Source organism: Condylura cristata, unplaced genomic scaffold (genome assembly GCF_000260355.1).
Source record: "Condylura cristata isolate star-nosed mole 26May11 unplaced genomic scaffold, ConCri1.0 scaffold00033, whole genome shotgun sequence".
Lineage (NCBI taxonomy): Eukaryota > Metazoa > Chordata > Mammalia > Eulipotyphla > Talpidae > Condylura > Condylura cristata.
The window spans coordinates 11333112-11348917 of record NW_004567134.1 but is presented as its reverse complement, the minus strand read 5'-3'; the positions used below and the strand labels follow the sequence as shown (position 1 = coordinate 11348917).

The 15806-nt window shown below is 57.3% G+C and overlaps 1 protein-coding gene across 1 annotated transcript; it reads left to right on the top strand.

Moving 5' to 3' along the window:
- Nucleotides 1-6: 6 nt before the first annotated feature.
- Nucleotides 7-12976, top strand: KLF15 (Kruppel-like factor 15). Its single transcript, XM_004692317.2, has 3 exons — nt 7-74; nt 4364-5467; nt 11832-12976. The coding sequence occupies exons 2-3, from the start codon at nt 4389-4391 to the stop codon at nt 11998-12000; spliced, it is 1248 nt and encodes a 415-aa protein (XP_004692374.1). The 5' UTR covers nt 7-74; nt 4364-4388; the 3' UTR covers nt 12001-12976.
- The last annotated feature ends 2830 nt before the right edge of the window (nt 12977-15806 follow it).

Genomic DNA, 15806 nt, shown 5'->3' with positions numbered 1-15806 from the left:
AGGCTGCCGGCCCAGCCCGCTGGGCCTCAGGACCTCCGGGGCCTGGCCGCCAGCCGGGCGTGCGCCAAATTCAGGTGGGAGAAACGCGGCGAGGCCGGTCGGCCGAGTGGCTGTGGCCCCGGGCGTCCAGGGAACTGACTGGAACTTGGGGTGGGGGGGGAGGAGGAGGCGCTGGCCTGCCTCCGGGCGCGTGGCGGGGCGCCCGCGTCGCCGTCCCAGGCTCCGCACGAGGGTCTGAGGAAATGTCGGAGCAGCGGCGTGAACCCCCGCGCGACGTCGGGGTGGGACGCCGGTGCGAGAGGACCCCGCGGCCCAGCGGCACTTTCCCAGGCAGCTCTGGCCCGCTGTGGGTGCGCGCTTAGCGGCCCGGCTCTCCCATATGGCGGGCGCGGCGGCGCCTGGCGGGAGAAGCGCACCGGCGGACGCGGGCCCGCCCGGGCCGGACGGTGGCGAGCGGAGGGGCTGTGGCGACGAGGTTACCGTCGGTCACCGCCGCCGCCTCTGGGGGCGGAGGGCGAGGGCGAAGGGTTGGTGGCCAGCGGGCAGCGGCCCAGGGCTCTGCCGTGGCGTTGGAGCGGGCTCCCCAGCCCTCCTTTCTCACGCCCGGCCCCACACGCGCGGGCGCCCTGCCGTCTCCACGCGCGGTACGTTGCCGACGCCCCTCCCGCACGGCCGGCGGCCCGCGCCCCCGCGCACGCTGCGCGTCACACGGCCGGGCTCACAGTCCTTCACACGTACCCACACCTTTCCACACGTTTGAGCTGCTCCCCTCGCTGTCCCGCTGCCTGCCGCTGAGCCTTCGCGCGAGGCGCCGAGTGTGCAGAGAGGCCACCCCCACCCGCCACAGCCGTGGGGCGCCTTCCCCGCCGTGGTGTCCCTTTGGAGTCTCCACACCGCCCCCCACCCCCAACTTGGAAGGTACCGAGGGGCTGGCTTTCCGTTCGGCCCCCCATGGTGACAACAAAGCCCAAATGTCAGAGCCCCTTAAATCACGCCCCGCCAAGGACCGGGCAGCCCGCGGGGAGACCCCCGCTGCCCTGCAGGTGCTAGGGAGACAGGGCTTGCGGAGTTGGGGGCCTGTGGACACGGCGGGGAGCAGGGACTCTTATTTTGAAAGGCGGCCCCCGCCCGCCACCCCCGTGATTTGCACGCTGACCCAATGGCGAGCCCTTGGCCGGCGCTCGGCTTGTTATCAATTACATGTTGTTCCTGCAGCCGCTGTGTCCCCGGGAGGATAAACAGCAGGCCTGGCTGGGCCGGGGGAGGGGGCGGAGTCCCGCGGCAGGCCGGGGACGGTGCCCGGAACAGCGTGTCCCCTCCCCCTGCACGCAGCCTGTGCCTCTGGCCCTGCCACGTGCTGCTGTGTTTTAGGGGCCAGCGCTGCGCCCTCTCTCTTACCTCAGTACCCAGAGCAATCCTCAGGCCCCCTCTGGGCTCTCAGCTTCCAGCCCAGGCCACTCACCCCACACCCTCTTCCCTTCAGATCTTGCTGCCTGACCGGGGCTTGTCTACCTGGGCTCTCATTCCCCCTTCAGGACTCCCGGTCCCTTTTGCTCACTCAGTCAGCAAATTCTGTCCTCCCGTTGTAAACGAAGGGATAGTGCTGATGGACAGAGTAGTTAGAGCAGCTTGTATTCTGGTGGGGAGGTAGATGGAAAGTAAAGTACATAATAACGAAGATAATTCCCTGCAGTGGCAACGGTGGGGTGATAGAAGGTAGAGTGGTTAGGGAGGGCCCTACTGGGGGTGACTTCTGAGCTGAAGTCTAAGACCCTGGCTCCCACAGGAGTTTTGAGGAAGGAACCCCATAAAGAGGGAGCAGCCAGGGCAATGAAACCTGTGAAGCGAGAGAGCTTGGTGCACAGCAGCGGAGAGGGAGCAGGTAGTGGTGAGATCAGGCCAGGGAAGACAGGCCCTGGTCCTGGGCTGCTGCGGGGAGACTGGGCCCCATTTCCTGAGGACACCCCATTCCCTGGAGGTTTACTCCCACCCTACCCTTCTGTGTGTATTTCCCCTACTAGAGTTTTTGTCATTTCATCTGGAATATCTCAGTTAGGATCTCTAAAAAGTAAAGCATTTTTTAAATAAACACCATCATCACATTTTAAAACAGTAACAGTAATTCCAGTATCATGGAATAGTCAATGGGTAATGGCATGTTAGGGGCAAGGGCTAAGTAGGTAGGGCTATGACCCCTTCTGCCCCTTGCCCACCAGTCCTGGCCAGATTCCAGGAAGTCTAGAGTCCCTTTGATTCCTTAGCATCACAGCAGAGAGAAAGACCACTCCTTTGGAGGTAATGCAAGTGGCAGGTACTGGAGTGCTTGTGCGCCAGCTCCTGTAGTAAGTGCCCCCTGCGTATTAGCTCTGTGGACCCTTATAGCAACCTGGGATCTGGGCACTGTTGGCTGCATCCCCCTAACAGACCAAGACACGGACACAGAGAGGTTGTGCCACTTGCCCATGGTTGCCCAGTGATGAGTTGCAGACCCAGGAGCATAACCCCCTGCACAGAGGGCAGGCATGGGTTGAGGGAGGTCTAAGCTTGCTTAGCAGCCTCACTAACCTTGGCATAGCTGGTACCTTCGTTCCTTCTTAACACTTGATTAGGTGAATAGTGTGTATATTAAAAACCTTAGCTGAGTATTGAAATCCAAAAGCCCTATGTCCTCCTTGCTAAACTGCTCTGAAAGGGAGAAAGCCTGACCAGGGCCTCCACCTTGCCTTAGTTTTCCAAAGCTCTGTGAGGCTTCCCAGATGAGTGGGGAGTGGAGGTCAAGGGTCCTGATCTATCTCAGCAGAAGAGGGGCGTAGAGGTCATTGAGGCCACTGTAACAGGTGGAGAAGTTGAGATTTGGAGAGAGCAAGTATCTGCCCATGGCCACAGTTGATGATGAGCACAGCCCTGGAGGGCTCTGTGGTGGCTGGGACTATTGACCCTTCAACAGTGCTGGGTGTCAGTCAGCCCCAGGAGTGGTCCTTGAGACAGTGGGGGTGGGTGCAGTAGTGACGTCAGGCCTCAGAGACTCTCTGGCTTCACATGCAGAACATTCTGCTTCCCAGCCTCAATAAACACCAGCCACGGTCACTGGTTAGGGACAAAGGTCCACAGAGGTGGCTCTGTCATAGCTGGACACTGTTGACTCTCCTTGGACACCATACCTAGCATAGCCTTCAGAGGACACGGCTTTCTCCTCTGTTCTTTGTTGACACCCTCCGAGCTCCTCCTGGGTACTAGCTGCCACACCAGGAGCTGGGGACACAGCAGAGACCCAACAGCCCAGCCTGCCCTTATGGAGCACCGGGTCTCGTGGGGAGACAGGAGTTAGCAGAGCCTTCCCACAGTGGTGAGTGCTCCCCGCTGGGAAAGCAGCAGCTCCGGTGTGCAGGGCCAGAGGGTCTCCTCTTCAGCACCCCTAAGCAGCTGTGAGGTCCAATGAGGTCATCACTGCGAGGGCCCGGGATTCCACATGCCCTGGTGGAAAAGTCTCAGTAAAGAGTCTGGGCACAATTGAGAGTGTTTTATACAGACTGTCCCTACCTCTCCCACTTCACAGATGAGACAGCTGAGTCTGGAGGGTCTGGGAACTGGCAGCTGAATGATGAACTGGACCCCCCACTCCCATTCTGTGGAAACAGTCTGTGAGGACATGTGCATATGAAGCTTCAGTTTGACTTGCCAGATTAAAGTATATCTGCCCAGTTAAATTTGAGTTTTAATTATGTTAAATTTTTTAACAAATGCACATCCACTTCCCATCTAAAATTCCGGACATTGTCATATTAAGCATTGTTTTTAAAATCTGAAATTTGAATTTAACTCAGTGATGTGTATTTTGATCTGCTCAATCTGGCAACCCTATCCAAACCTTAACAACATGGGGGTCAGAGGGTAAATGGCCTCCTCCCCCCCTTCAGTGACTCAACTGGAATAATGGAGCTAAGGCCAGGTGTCCTCAGGAATGAATGAGCAACTCCTACGCACTGGACGGGGTTCCCCAACCGTGGTCATTCTGGGCACCGAGAGCTTCGTCACCTGCAAGCTTTCTTGCTCACACCTACTTACCCTCACTCACTCATAGATCCAAGCATATTCTGGCCTAGAATCTTTCTGGAAAATCTGTTTGAAACCAAAAGTGTCCTGGGTTGTGCAACAGGCTTGGAGAGGGCTCTTTTGCAAACAGGTGGTGCAATTTCGGAGAACACTCTTGCAGGCAGAGTTCTCCCAAGGGACGAGATGGAGGCAGGATCCAGGCACTTGGCTGTGGGAGGCTGTGGGCAGGCGGTGGAGAGGGGCACAGGCCCTCAAGGTGGCAGGTGAGTGCGCTACCCTCATGACCAGGCCTTCCTGTTGCTTTCCACAGCCGTCACCGGCACGGCCAGGCCAGCATGGTGGACCATTTGCTTCCAGTGGACGAGAACTTCTCGTCGCCGAAATGCCCGGTTGGTTATCTGGGTGACAGGCTGGCTGGTGGGCGGGCGTACCACATGCTGCCCTCTCCCCTCTCTGAGGATGATAGCGATGCCTCCAGCCTGTGCTCCTGCGCCAGCCCTGACTCACAAGCCCTCTGCTCCTGCTACAGCAGCGGTCCGGGGGCTGAGGGCCAGGACAGCATCTTGGATTTCCTACTGTCCCAGGCCACACTGGGCAGTGGTGGCGGTGGTGGCAGCCTCGGGGCCAGCAGTGGCCCCATGGCTTGGGGGCCCTGGCGCAGGGCACCGGCACCTGTGAAGGGGGAGCACTTTTGCTTTCCCGAGTTTCCTGTGGGCGATTCTGATGACGTCCCAAGACCCTTTCAGCCCACCCTGGAGGAGATCGAAGAGTTTCTGGAGGAGAACATGGAGCCGGGCGTTAAGAAGGCTCCAGAGAGCAGCATCAAGGACTTGGAGGCCTGTGGCCAGCTCTCGACTGGGTCGCACCGGAACCACCTCCTTCCTGGTTCCGGCGGGAGGGAGCGCTGTGCCCCTCCTTCAGGCAGCACCAGCGCAGGCAGCAGCCAGGGCCCAGGTGGGGGCCCCACAGCCGAAGGCCCCGTCCCTGTGCTGCTGCAGATCCAGCCCGTGCAGGTGAAGCAGGAGTCCGGCAACGAGCCCCCATCTCCTGGCCAAGCCCCGGAGAGCATCAAGGTGGCCCAGCTCCTTGTCAATATCCAGGGCCAGACCTTTGCCCTCGTGCCTCAGGTGGTGCCCTCCTCCAGCCTGAACCTGCCCTCCAAGTTTGTGCGCATCGCGCCTGTGCCCATCGCTGCCAAGCCCATTGGGTCAGGACCCCTGGGACCTGGACCTGCTGGGCTCCTCATGGGCCAGAAGTTCCCCAAGAACCCAGCAGCAGAACTCATCAAAATGCACAAATGTACTTTTCCTGGCTGCAGCAAGATGTACACCAAAAGCAGCCACCTCAAGGCCCACCTGCGCCGGCACACAGGCGAGAAGCCCTTCGCCTGCACTTGGCCGGGCTGCGGCTGGAGGTCAGTAGGGGTGACTGGGTGGTGAGCAAGGCCTGCTCGTCTCTGCTCCCCTGGGTGTGTGGCCAAGGCAGTGTTCTCCATCACCAGATAAGGCTTATTATAAAGGGGAGAGGGGGCCTGCCAGGGCCAGGGCAGAGCTGGCATGGCTGCTTAGAGTTTCTTTGTCCCTCCTGTTCACTAAAGTCGGAAATCAGCTGGTCTCCAGTTTCATAATGACCAGGTAAGGCTTGCTGCAGCTTGCTCGTGGGCTGGACCGCAGCAGAACAATCCTTGTTCCTACTCACAGTAGTAAGCAGAACAGAGTAGCTAAGAACAGTGGTGCAGAGGCTGAGGCTGTCCACAGCTCCCTCTGCACCTCACAGCACCCCACAGTAAGTAAGTCCCAACCCCACTCTATCCCATAGCTGAGCAGACTGAGGTTTGGACCTGCCTGGTCACTGGCCCAAGGCTACATGACTTTGTAAGTAGGATTTGAACCAGGAGGGTGGATCAGAGAAGTCACCCCTGAAAAGGCTGCTTTCCCAGCCAGAGGGCCCAGCTCCATCTGCAGATGTTCCTGGGCCCACAGGCTGGGCCTGGCTCCTGCTTCAGCTGGGAATCTGGAGGTGTATTTGGAAAGCCAGGAAGGCCAGTGGAGAGAGGATAACACTGGGGCTCTCGACCAAAGGTGGAGGAATTCTCCCAGATGCTCTACTCACTGTGTGGCAGAGGGGAATACTTTTAGAGTGCAGGGCTTTGATTGGGTTATCTGGCCGAGGGCAGTACAGCTGGATGGGATCCCCTGGACACCCCCTCACTGTCTTCAGGAGGGCACGTCTGTCTACCTTTGAAATGTAAGCAGCAGGCCAGAAGCTTGAATGCTTGGGCCCACCAAAGTTAGACTCTTCCCCAATTTGGGGCGCCTACCTGCAGGAATCACCAGCTTGCCTGGTGGGTGGTATGTGCTAGCAGCAAGTTCTGGCTTCTGCTGCTCTGTGTGTGTGTGTGTGGCATGAATGGCATGCTTGTGTAGAGCTGGCATTGCACACGTCAGTGGGGCTATATGCATGTCTGCTTTGTGTGTGTCTGTCACAGGACCACCGTGTGTGTGCACCTGTGTGGGTGCAGACCTCTGGGGAGCAGTCTGCAGCCGTGGTTTTCTTGACCAGACTCTTGTCCTGAGAACTAACTCATTATCCTGACTTCCTGGGCTTTGGCTGAGGCTGGAGTGTTGGATCTGATTCTGGTGGCCCCTTTTCTTGTGCCAAGCAGGCCAGGGAGGGCTTCGGAGCCAGCGCCTGAGCCCCTCTGCTGGGTGTGGCAGCAGCAGTGTCACTGTCTCTCTAAGCCTCATGCCACCTGCCAAGTGGGCCCTAGTGACAGGTGGACTTGTGGAACAGTTTGTAACGCCTGTCACCCCTTCTCATTGGCCATACTGTCAATGTTATACAAGGTCGAATTGTGAGAAGGCTGCTCAAAGGTGCTCTGCCTCCACATAGCGCTGCTCCTTTGGGGGCCCCCAGCTCCTAGGAGCTCTTCCTGGAGGCATTCTCCTCTAGGTGGAGAGAGCAGGGCTGTGGATAGATGGAACAACCCTCTTGGCTGAGCGCTGCCCTCTGGCCATAGCTGATCCCTGGTGAGTGGGCCTTCTAGTGGAGAGAGGCCAGTGGGCCTCCAGGGACAGAGTGGTCAAGGCTGCCTGATCAGCCTAGTGCCCGGAGAAGGGGTCTGCTTTCTTCTGAGCCACCCCAAGGTGTAGCCGGAACTCAATCTAGCAGATGTTACAGGGGCCGCGGAGGTAGTGAGCACCTGAGGGCAGGAGATGTGCTAGCAAGTGACATTTGTAGAAGGAATTCAGCTCTGCCACTGAGCCCTGGTACTGGTCTGGCCCAGGACCCACTTGGCAGAGGAAGGTGGGAGTGTGCCTGACATGGCGAGTTCACTATGGAAGGCACAGAAAAGGCACGGGGACTGCAGGCACCCACCTTTCAGGCCCTTTCTCTCCAGGATGCTGAGTCTTTCATTGGGCCTCAGGGTTCCTGAACCCCTAGGGACACAGGCAAGCATGTCTCTCTCTGCACCTGGGAGAGAGGGTTATAGGAGGTGAACTGGAGACAGACCTGGCTCTGGGCAGCTTGGTGGCGGTGATGGTGGCAGTGGTGCTGAGATGTCACATTTACTGTCACTTTACTCGGCATGGCCCTGGCCTAAGGTTCTCGGGGCTGGAAGCTATTCCACCAGCCCTCACATGTTTCCAGCCATGAGGCGCTCACCCCCCCCCCCCCAGGCTACTATACACTTGGGGGTGCTCGGGTGCCCTAACGTTCCTGCCTAGTCTGTGCCATAGACTAGCCACAGGCTGGGTGATGTGCTCACTGGCCTCCTGAGGCTGTGCAGGGTCCCATTGGTCGTTCTGGGACCCTCTATGTGCCCCCTGTGTCCAGTGCTGCCCCTTGCCTCAGCAGCTGTAGTTAACCTTACAATAATCTTGGCTTCATTCTTCTGCCACCTGCCTCATCTCATTGAATCCTCATAACAACCCCAACCCCCATTTTACAGAGGGGGAAACTGAGACACAGAGCAAGTCGCATGTTCAGGAACAGAGATGGTGATGTGGGTCTGGGTGTACCCACAGGGTGCCCGCCACCCTGATCCATTGCCAGTTTCCACCTGAGAATCTGGTGGCCGTTGGGGCCTTTTCTCATCCTCCCTCCTTTTGCACGGGCTGTCAGAGCTGCGCTTCCTCCCTGTCCTGCCTCACCGTCTGCTCTTTCCAGCTTTATGCTCATGGGCTAGGGAAAAATTGCTGACACCCCCCAACAGTGACGATAACCAAACTCCTACTGTGCGCCAGTCACTGCTGTGATCGTTCCAACTAAGCTACCAGGGAGGCACAGAGCAGCTAAGTAATCTCTCCATGACCACACAGCTAGTACGTGGGAGGGCCAGGGGTTCAACCCAGGCTCTCCCAGCCCCAAGCCCCACCAGGGCTCGCTACCTGTCTCTGCTCACCTCCACCTCTACCTGCTGCTGACCCTGTTCTCGGTGGACTCCCTCACCCTGGCCTGCTTGCCTCTGTAGGGAGCTCACCACTCCCAGAACCGCCTCTCTTCTTCCTGGCGAGTTTGCTCATCCTCCTCCTGGTGGTGCTGGCCCTGGCGCTGTGTCCTGTGCTCTGAGGATAAGTCAGCCTCACCCTGTATACCTTTGTGTAGTGAACGCCGTGTTCCCCTCCCTGCCCCACAAGGTCCTCACTTGCCCCTGGATCCAACCCCCACTTCCTTCTGACTTTGATGCTGAACTCAGTATTCCTTGCCCCTCCCCCTCTTGTGACATGGCTTGGGCACCCTTGATAGGGCTGAAACCAGACTTGCCCTATTCCAATGTAAGTGTCTGGGAAGTGGCTGTTTGCCTGCCTTCCTAGAAGTTTCCTTGCTTCACCCTCAGACACAGGCCTCCTTTGTTCCCTGCAGCAGAACGTCCTGTTCCGGAATGGCCTAGCCATTCCATCCAGAATCCCCTCCTGCCACAGCTGATATGAATATTAGCAACTTTCTGTGGCCCCAGTGGCAGGTACTGTTGTCAACCACAGGAGACAGGAGGCTCACGAGAGGGGTGTGCAGGCCTCAGGGGGACCTAGAAAGGAAGGGACAGGAGGCCACCTCATGGTTCTGCTGCCAGTGGCCTGCTCTCTTGACCCCAGTATCACAGCTGAGGCTTTCTCTGACCCCATGTCCAGCATAGGTGGGGCCCCAAAGGCTGGGCAGGTTGTGGCCTGCTTGGCTCTAGGAAATGCATTCCCACCACAGTCCTTAGGATCTGACTACTTATGAGAACAGCTTTCTGGCTGATGCACGGGGCACCTTTATACAAAGGTGCTGTGTGTGCTCATGGTAGGGGCTATCAGTAGTCCGCCGGCTCCTGTTTCCTGTTCCGGCACCTCAGCAGCATGAATCATGGGAATGACCATGTGCTGCAGGACCTCGCCCAGGACAGGCTGGTGCGCAACTCCTTGAAGTCTTAAGCTCCCAGTGTTGGACAAATGCCACATGTGAAGCTCTGCTCTGAATGCTCCTTGCCCTTTGCAGCCCTCACAGTCCTCTGAGGCAGATCTATCATTCTGCCCATCGCCATGTGGGGAAATTGAGGCTCAGAGAGCAGGCAGCTTGCCCTGGAGGCTGGTCAGTAGGTGAGGATGCTCTGCCCACAGAGGTGACATCTGGGCTAGCTGGCCCTCTCCTGGTGGCTGCTGGGCCTCCCTGCTGGCTGCTATTGGGAGAATGTGGCTAATGATGTGAGCCAGAGGTCTTCTGAGGGCTTTGGGGTCAAGGAGTGAACCCCTGAGCTTAGAGATCTCTGTGTGATGGGCAGGGGTTTGGAGCTGGGGACAGCTGTTCTCAGGCCTGGCTCTCCCTCAGCAGCCTCTCCGCAAGGTGTCCCCACACCCCTTGTCACTGCCTTTGGCCTCTGAGACAAGTCCTAGAAGTCAGGCAGAGATCCCAGGTCGTCCTTGCATGAGTGAGCAAATGAGGCCAGAATGCTGATGTGTTCATTCAGAGCCATGAGGGGCCTCTGGTGGGGCTGGGACTGGGGCTGAGGGGCGGCAGCTTCTGTTGTCCCTCAACCATGTGAGTCTGGGCAGCCTCTGGCGCTCTGACCTCTTGCCATGTACTTATAGGAAAGCTTGAGCATGGCCAGTGGCACTGTGTCTGCCCTCTGCCCTTCATAAACCTGTCCGTGGGGGCAGCTGACTCTGGTTGGGGTACACAGGTTCCAGCTCTGACTGCCAGGGTGCACTGATAACACTTCCTTGCTGGCAGAGGGCTCGGGTGACACACACCTCCCAGCCAGGCTTTGTGCAGGAGGTGGGCCCTTTGTGGTCACCAGGCGAGCGGAGCAAAGCAGGGAGCTGTGTGCAAGCCTTTGTTCTGGCCTTGGCTGCTCTGTCCTGCGGTGACCCTGGCTCAGGCTCTCCTCACTCTGAGTCTCGGTTTCCTCATCTGGCAAATGGGCCATTTGGGCCAGCCCTTCCTTTTTTCTGCAAATACACTGGCAAAACTGGCCTGTGATAGTCCCTCTTGGGATTCCAAGAGGGCTAGAGTGCTGGCCACTGAGCGCAAGGCCCTGAGGGCTGGGGTGGCCAGCCAGGCTGGATGCCTGTCCTCCCTGCCCACAGGCTGGGGCCCAGATCCTCGTGCCACCACCAGAGCCTTCCCCCACACCAACCCAGGTTTGTTCTGCTCCGCATCAGTCTTTGGGATCAAGGCCTCCACCCCCAGGGTCAGCCCCTAAACATCAGCTGTTCCAAGGCACCACCTGCCCCACCTTTCACTGTGCTGTGCTAGGTCCAGGAGGAGGTTGGGCCCGTGTGCATGTGAGCACATGTTAACATGCCCACAAGGACATGTGTGCCAACATGTGCACACCTACACACACACCCTGTGTGCACATGAGTATGTGTTCGTGTGCATGCAGCTTCCCACATACAACATGTGCCTGTGCAAGCAGTGGGACTTGGGGGCCTGACCTCACTCTACCCTCCTTTGGGGGTTGGCTGTGCTATCCTTTCACTCATACACACTTCTGGGCCACCACGCACAGGGCTGGCCACAGGGAAGACTACAGATAAAAAGTGGGGTGAGGTGTGGGGTCTCCTTGCCAAGACCAGAGTCATGGGACAGGGAGGGCATCAAATCCCTGACATCGTGATGGCAGCCTGTGCCTGGACGCCTTGGGTCTTAGCTCTCCCATTAGCAGCTGCCACCTCCCGGTGGCTTCTGGACTGTGGAGGTTCATTCCTAGATGGGCCAAAGAGGGAGGTGTTGGGGAAACCATCTAGACTCTGCAAGTACCTTGCAGCAGTAGATTTTGTCCGGGGACATCTTAGGGATCACAGCTGTCAGGAAAGCTGGGCGCAGGAGTAGGGTAGGCCTCAGACCTGCTCTAATGGGAGCAAGAGATGGAGCTGGAATCCCCTGCTGTGTTGGAGAAACTTGTATCTCCTGGAGGACTTTCCCCCAGGCAGGCTTCCCTGCAGACCCTGGCAGAAGTTCCAAAGTCTAGTGAGCCCCTCTCAGGGCAGCTCTGGGACTGTGGAAAGGAGGCCCCAGCTCCGCAGGCCTGAGAGCCTGTGGGAATACTAAGCAGCCTCTGTCTCAGGTCCAGACGCAGAGGCCACCCCTTACAAGCCTCTGGAGGAAAGTTCTTGCCATCCCAGAGGGGCGCAGGGCAGGGCTGGGGCCTGGGGACGGCACGTCTTCACGGGTAGCTTCTCAAGTCATGGGGTCAGAGCTGCGTGCGGTGCCCACCCAGGCCCTGCTGAGACCTGGCCCCCGTGGCCGCTCGGTGAGTTGCGGGCCTTGCTGACCACCGCCCTGTCCCGCAGGTTCTCTCGCTCGGACGAGCTGTCCCGGCATCGGCGCTCGCACTCGGGCGTGAAGCCGTACCAGTGCCCTGTGTGCGAGAAGAAGTTCGCGCGGAGCGACCACCTCTCCAAGCACATCAAGGTGCACCGCTTCCCGCGGAGCAGCCGCTCGGTGCGCGCAGTGAACTGAGCCCTCTGCCCGCCCCCGCCCCAGCCGCCCCGTTATTTTGTAGCAATAATTTATTTGCCTTCTTCAGAGGGATGCCACAATGTTACCAACCCATCTTCTGAAGCCCGGGAGGCAAGAAGAGGGGGGCTGGCCTGGGAGGTGTGAACCCAGAGCCCCCTCACCCGCTGCCCATCCTGGGCCTTAGCCCTGCACCCAGGCCCCTGGGGGCTGGGTCCCCAGGATCCCGGGCTGGAGGTCGGCCCTCGTGCCTTCTGTCTTCGTGCCTTCCCGGGCCTCTGCTGCCCTGCCGCCGGGGGCCTGGCGCTTCTCCCACTGGGCACCCTGCCTGGGCCAAGGCCAGCACTTTATAGCTTGGGAAGAAGAAACGTGGGGTTTTGAAATGTCACTTCCCACAGGGAACCATGCTGGGAAGAGGGAAGTAGGCCAGAAGTCCAGAGCTGCGCTACGGTGAGGGGGGCTTTGGCCAAGATACCTGCTCCGCTGAGTGCCCCAGGGCATGGGCAGGGCAGGGGGCGGCAGTGCATGTGCCGCCGGTCACCGTGCAGTGCGGACAGATGCAGGGGAGCCCCAGCACCTGCACCCAGCATGGCTCACTCCCTCTTCCTGTTTCCAGACAAATCCAACACCAGCCTCCAGGGTCACCTTTGGGAGGAGAGGGAAGCCGACTGCATTATGTGTGGAAGAGCTAGGTAGACTCCCCATCCTGATTTAGAAATGCATTCCTTATTTTGTCTAGAAATTAATATCAAATGAACTAGCTTGTTTTGACAGGTTTATTTCACATCCTATGAATGTATGTAAATAAAATGTACATAGGTACATCTACGTAAAATATCTTTTAATAACATATCAACATTTGTGTACATTTGAAATTAAAAAATCTATAAAGCTGGTGTACATATGTTACAATTATGTATATTTTCTTTGGTCCTTCATAAAAATATATTTACTTTGCCAATAAAAAGAAAAAAGAACTGAATAACTTCACGGCATTCTGTGCTGCCTTTCTCTGTGATGCCAGGACGTGGGACTGACTCTGGAGGCTGAGGCTGGGGACTTTGGCTTGGTCCCGGAGAGTACAGAGGCACCGGTGGGGTCCAGCTGGGCACTTCTGGCACACAGCCCCTCCTCCTGCTGGCTGCTTTTGTTTATTCTCATTTTGGGGAGGACAGGGAGCCCCCTCCTCTCACAAGTCCAAGTTCAAGTCCCCCTCTTCCGCGTCACTTCTGGGGAGTCACTGCAGGCCAGGGCAGTGCCAGGGGCCACTGCTGCTCTGACTTACTGTTTGAGACTCTCTCGGCTTTCATACCCGATGTGTGGCTCATCCGGCATCTACTGTGCACCTGCTGTATGCACCGTGCTCTTGTTGGGCAGGTCATTTCTCCCCTTAGATCCCCCTAGGAATGGCAGATTACCTCCCACATGCAAGGTGGTTACGAGTGAACTAGGGGGTCTTGTCTGGACCCCCAGAGGGGAAACTCACTTAGGAGATGACAATATGTGGAGTTAAGTCACCTCCTTCCTCCTCCCCAGATGCTCTGAGGAGACAAAACTCCCCTGACTCCTCAAAGGGTTGGGGTTTCTGTTGTGAGGTTGTACAGTTGAAGATGGCTCATTCACATGTCTTGGGGGGACTGGGAGGCTGAAGAGGGTGTGGGGAGCACAGAACAAGGCAAGGCCATGAGCTAGCAAGGGGCCTCACCAGGTGGAAACTGCTGGTGTGATAGGGTTGCACCACAGGAAGAAGACAGCCCTGGTGGTTTTTACTCATGAAGTGAGAGGTTGGGAGCTTCGAGACATGGTCCTTAGGCCAGGAGCCGGAAGCAGACCCTGGTACGTGTTTCTAATGCTCTTAGAGAGCTGGAGCAAGGCCGTAAAGCACTCATGGATTTCCAGCAGAGATGTCTCAGTGAGAGTGTGCACGCATGTGTGTGTGTGGGGGGGGGGTCCTGCCCCTCTGAAAATGGGGACCATTGTCCCTGCTCGGAGCCTCCTGCTGAGCCCCCCATCCTGTCCAGGGTGACCGGCAGGCTTGGAGCTTCCTGTGCCCAGGATAGCACAGAGAACAGAACCCCATCTGATGACCCCAGTCCGAGGAAAACAACTCGGCCTTGTCACCTCTACCCTTTGCCCCTAACTAGATGTACCCTTTGTGGCCAAACATGCCCTAGGGAAGCGAGACATTGATTTCTAGTTACGTGAAAGTCACCTTTCTTCATCTGTTAAACAAGTAAGCATCCCAGATAAAAGGAACATCATGGGTCAGGATGGGCATCCTGGAGGTATGGACCTGCAAGGCATGTGTTTGCTGCACCAGCCACTGATGGGCACCACCATCTCAGCATAGTTATGTCCCTGGGAGCCTGCTTGCTCAGAGCCCAAAGTCCTGGCTGACCTGTCCAGTGTGAGTGGGGCTGGCTGTGTGTTGTTCCATGGCCTCCTCAATCTGGGCTTCTGGACTCTTCACTTGACAGGTGTGTTCACATACTTGTGAGGCACCTGTCTGGGTGGGCAGCCTCGCTCAGGACTCTACTTACCAGAGATGTTGGCCGAGAGAGGGCCAGTGGTGGGGGCCAGCTGAACAGGGTGAGCAGGGCTGAAGGTGAGGAGAATGGTCTCTTGAGCCTGACTCCACCCCTTTGGGTGAATTTCTTACATAAAGAATTCTTACATAAAGAATTTGGGCTTCTTTATTCTGCAGAACCAATAGGCAAGTTCAGATGAATGCGAGTGTGACTTTGAGCAATGGCAAGGACTTGAAGGTGGGCCTGCCTGGGCAACCTAGAGAGCAGGGGGCCTTCCTTGGGGGGACCCACATGAGTACTGAGAGATTTCCACTGAGGCACCTCTGGGAGGCCCCATGCACTGCCTTTGGCACGCAATAACTGTAGCTGGAGAAGTGGCCTGTGGACAGAGAAAGCAGATGGAACTGGGAGTTGGAGTGTCCACCACTGTTGACAGGGGAAGAAAGGGGGTAGTCACAGAGCAGAAATCAGGCCTGAAGGACCCTCTCGCACCCCAGCCCTATACGTCCTGCATAGTCCCCAGGACACACAAAAGGGAGTGGGGTAGCTTTTACTGAGTACTGTGCTACAAAGAAAGCCCCCAACACTGTGGCTGTGGCTGCAACAAGTATTGATAGAAGTTTCTTTTTTCCTCTGTGTTTAAACAGTCCAAAAACAAGTAGCTGGACTGCTGTGGTGGATCCAGTGTGGGGCACCCAGTCTCTGTTGCCCCCCACCCCTTTCTCTCCAGGGTACAGAGTCAGCCCAAGAAAAGTAGGCACAAGGCCTATGTTCCCTCCCTTCTGCCATGCTCTAGGTTTGCACCATCCCTCCCATTCACTTCCCCATGTGGTCACAGGCCTCATGTACCACAAAGGAAGCTAGAAAACATGGACTTATCCCGAGAGTTTCTGAGCACACCTAAGATTTGGGGTGCCATTACAAGAGAAGAAAGGCATGTACTAGGGTTGAGTTTCTGCCACAAGCATGTCTGTGGTGGGCTGGCACCTATACTGTGCTCCAAGCAGGTGCCCACCTTCCCAGAACCTGTATACAGGACAGGCAAGTGATGAAGAGGCTGGTGGGCCCCCTTGCCATGGCCTTGCCTATATTTGCAGATGGGTGTCACTGACAAGTATAGGACCAATGGGCAGAACTCCAGGGGCAGCAGATTATCTGAAGGGAAACCCAGCTGAACAAAGAAACTGAGATGCTTTGGTTGACAAACCAAGGTTACAAAGGACAGAGTTTTGACTCCTATAGACAAAAGTAAATAAAACCAAATCCACATAATGTCACCAT